The sequence below is a fragment of the Etheostoma spectabile genome, chromosome 17 (genome assembly GCF_008692095.1).
Source record: "Etheostoma spectabile isolate EspeVRDwgs_2016 chromosome 17, UIUC_Espe_1.0, whole genome shotgun sequence".
NCBI lineage: Eukaryota > Metazoa > Chordata > Actinopteri > Perciformes > Percidae > Etheostoma > Etheostoma spectabile.
The window spans coordinates 7377004-7380849 of record NC_045749.1 but is presented as its reverse complement, the minus strand read 5'-3'; the positions used below and the strand labels follow the sequence as shown (position 1 = coordinate 7380849).

Sequence of the window (3846 nt, the reverse complement as noted above, 5' to 3'; positions counted from 1 at the left end):
TATTGACTCCTTGTTGTCTTGAATTTTGTATACAGATTTGTGTGTGAAGTCATGAAATCAGGTTTATCCCACTAAAAAAGTTAAATGTTCTCATTGTAAGCTTAGTAAATACTGACATCAATACTCACATTTCTGACCCTCTGGACTGTCCTTGAAATAGCTGAAAATGATTCCAGGGGTAGGATCAGATTCATTCTGTCCCATTACGGCAGTTACGGTGAGAAAGTAGGCATTAGTTGGATCAGAGAGAAACCACAAGTCGGCTTGTAGTTCCGCTGGCGGGTCCACCCAAACAAAACTAGGATCACTGGGGGAAACAAACAGACAAGAGCGACTTTGTCTAGAGAAAAATAACTAGCTAATAACAAAGGCCTTAAATTATAAACGAGAATCATGTCTTTAGAAGTTTTAAACACATTCAAAAATAGTTTTGCTGCTGTACGTGTAAACAGTTAATGCTTTTGTCAGGAACCAATAATACATTTCTTGTTAAATATCTGTTGTTTCCTAGAAACACTTTCAAACCCTGATCTAAAAAGACATTTGTACATGAACTTGATGAAACAAATTGTAAAATTGTAATGAGCAGTTATAAGGATATCCTTAACGGAAATATGTACTGTATATTTAAGAACAATTCAAGACCTAATCAAACACGTGGTCCTATCCACTTACTCATTAGTCTTTAAAAGAGCAAAGTACTACAACTATGAATGAATTACTTCCCAGCAGAGTGCTGTTGAACATTGTTTATACAGAAAGGCAGCGTGTATTTTTGGGCGAGAATAACGTGTACTATAACGTGTACTCTGTAGTTAGAACCAAGGACTGATCAAGGATTACTAAGTTACCTCTATAATGGTTTGTAGTTTAAAGCAGAAAAAACATCTTAAAGACAATATTATTTTAAACAAACATTTTTAGCAGGGAACATGTACAAAAGGAACACACAAACCCTGACGTTGCGGCAATATCGACTCGGAACCTAAGCCCTGGCAAGATCTGGTCATAACTCCACTTCAGAACGTTGTGCATGTTGTGGCAGTGCAAGGTGAGGTTGGTCGGGGGCTCCACTGTGGAAACACAAACACAAACATCAGCCTGCAGATATTTTAAAGTGCTCATATTATGCTCCATTTCAGGTCAAAATTGTATTTAGAAGTTATACCAGAATAGGTTTACATGGTTTAATTTTCAAAAACACCACATATTTGTTATACTACACATTGCTGCGGTTCCTCTTTTCACCCTGTGTGTTGAGCCCGCTGTTTTAACTACCAAGTGAGGCATCTCACTTCTATTCCATCTTTGTTGGGCACAGTACCTAGGTCAGTGCAGAAAAAGTTAATTTTGAACCCTGAATATTATACCTTGCATTTAACATATCACACACCCTTATTCCTCTCATATATGAGCACTTTAAAGCATTCAAATATGACACCGAATGTTTTCAACCACCTAACCAAAACCATGAATTTAATAACATACGGCTTAATTGTTATGCTGTAGGTGGAGCTCCCTTTCAAAACTAAACAAGCAGCTAAATTTTGGCTAGAAATGAAAATAACAAAAATGTTCAATGAGGAGAAATCCTCCCCCCCTCTCTGTAAATGACCAAAATATTCATGAAAGATTATTGAGAGATGAGCTTATAGAAAGTTCCCCATGCTTTTAGATCTCTAGGTCTAATTCTCTTAATCTTATTTACCAGAAAAGTTATGTAATGTCACTTCTGACACACGGAAACGGAATAAAAAAATAAGACACTAGCCCGCACATACTTCCTCAAAACCAAAGTAGCAAAATCAGAGCACAAAAACAAACAGACAGACAGCGTTCTTTGTTTAACCCTTCTGTTAATTGATCCCCACTTCAGTGCTGTGACTTACAGTTTAATTTATTTGTATCACCATTATAACAAGACCAAATGATTTTGAGCGCAGGGCTGATCAACACGCTTTCAGCAGGTTTACACAAGCCTGATGTTTTACCTCCGGTTACAGGAAGCAGCCATGCCTCATTGCAATGCACATTGTTATTGTGTTGTTTTTTTACAAAGCATTATTAAACCAAACCGCTTCCGTTTCTTTTAACATCTTATTTCAGAGATAAAACACAATAATAACAAGAAAAGATCATTTAATATATAATATATAGTTTGGAGCCTTTTTAAATCTTGGTTTTGTTGTGGTTTACTGAAGCAACGCCGACATCACAAAGTATATTGTAGTATATTGTGTCTGTATATTGTTGGGATAAGGTCTCTTCAAGTTTCTCTGTCAATAGAAATGGAGCCAAAGTGGTTGGTTTAAATGACTACACCAGCTCAGACTGGGTGTACACACAGGGACATAGCACACCATTCTGGGCCCTGTAGAAAGGCATTTTCTATGGGCCCCTCCCTGCATCCATAGCTATTCATTCTAGCATCTTTTTGGCCCTCTCCATATGAGGGCCCTGGGTATTCAGTCCCCTTTCCCCCCCCCCTCAGTCCAAAGACAGTGTGCACATTATCTACTCATCACACTGACGACTTTTTCTCTTTAAGTGTTTTCCAGGGGGAAAAAAGAAAAAGGAAAGAAATTATAGTAAAAAAAAAAAAAAAAAAAAAAAAAAAATGTTTGTTTTTTTCTTGTTGTGAAGATTGACTTTGGCTTGGCATTTCAAAAGTAAAAAAAGACAAAAAAAAAGACAAAAAAAAAAAAAAAAAGAACAAGACGATAACGGCTTCAAGGTGAACACATCTTATACAGCTTAAGAGAGAAAAAAAAAAGACTACATTTCAGTTTCATTTCCTGTGAGAACTAAGATTTATGCACATGCACGTGATAACATACACCCACGCAAACTAAGGAGAGGTGAAAAACAACTTGAGACGTGAGAGGTGTGAAATCACTGACGGAAGCATATGTACTGTAAAAGAAGTGATAACCACAACAGTAGAGTCGGTCGCTGAGGGCGATTACCACAAAAGTAGCACGGCACACACACACACACACACAATTTAATTTCACAGATTTAACTTCTATTTTATCTTCTAGCAGTTTGATTTCTTATTTTTTTTTAAATGCATCTGAAAATGCAAAATATTGTGAAAATGTAGGGTAAGTTTCTATGACTGAAGCAGATTGTAAGAGTCCCCTTATACAAAAAGGACAGAAAACAGAAGCAAGAGTAGCAGACATGGTTGACAGATTGTGCATACAAAGCAAAAAAAAAAAGTTTTCAAAAAAGGAGGAAGAGAGAGAGCAGATGCTATCAGACTAAAAAAGGTCACGGGTGATGTGTATAATACTTGCCACAAAATGTTCCAGAGTGCTGCCACAAAACACTGTCAAAATGAGTTCACAAACACAAAAGGTGCCCTGAGATACATTTTTTTTTGCCCAGAAAGTAAGATGTGAAACAATGTGCAATGAAATAAATTATGTGCCATAGCATGAATGTGTAGATAAATGGTAGCATGCAAGTACAATATCTTTCTTCTACATCTTTTTATTAATATCTAACTATATTTTGTTGTTTAGTCAATGTCTGTCTTTCCAACTAATTGGAGTTTCGACAACAGTAAAGCTTTTTTGATACTTGCAGTCTGAATGAGAATTCAGTTTAACTGCAGCCAACAACAATGATGTCAAAATGCTTTACAGGAATGAAAAGTAAAGAAAATAAGCGGACGGAAAGTTTGCACACCTCCAGAAAATGTTAAAACAAAGAGAGTAAGGACTAACATCATGCATCAACTATTTAACCACACAGAAGAGCAGGGAACTAAACGACCCACATGGCTTTCCTGTCACTGCAGGTTCTCAGTCAGATTTAATGTGTGAGCCATGGACTTTATCA

General features: G+C 36.6%; 1 protein-coding gene across 3 annotated transcripts in view; it reads right to left on the bottom strand.

Moving 5' to 3' along the window:
* Positions 1-3846, bottom strand: part of ifngr1l (interferon gamma receptor 1-like) — an 11006-nt gene that overhangs the window by 4904 nt on the left and 2256 nt on the right. For 2 of the 3 annotated variants that reach the window (XM_032540986.1, XM_032540987.1), the window contains exons 2-3: positions 956-1073; positions 129-307 (exon numbers count right to left, since the gene is read on the bottom strand). In XM_032540986.1, the coding sequence (XP_032396877.1) occupies positions 129-307; positions 956-1073 (297 nt within the window). Of the gene's footprint in view, positions 1-128; positions 308-951; positions 1074-3846 lie in introns of all 3 variants that reach the window. The other variant, XM_032540988.1, reaches the window with a different exon arrangement.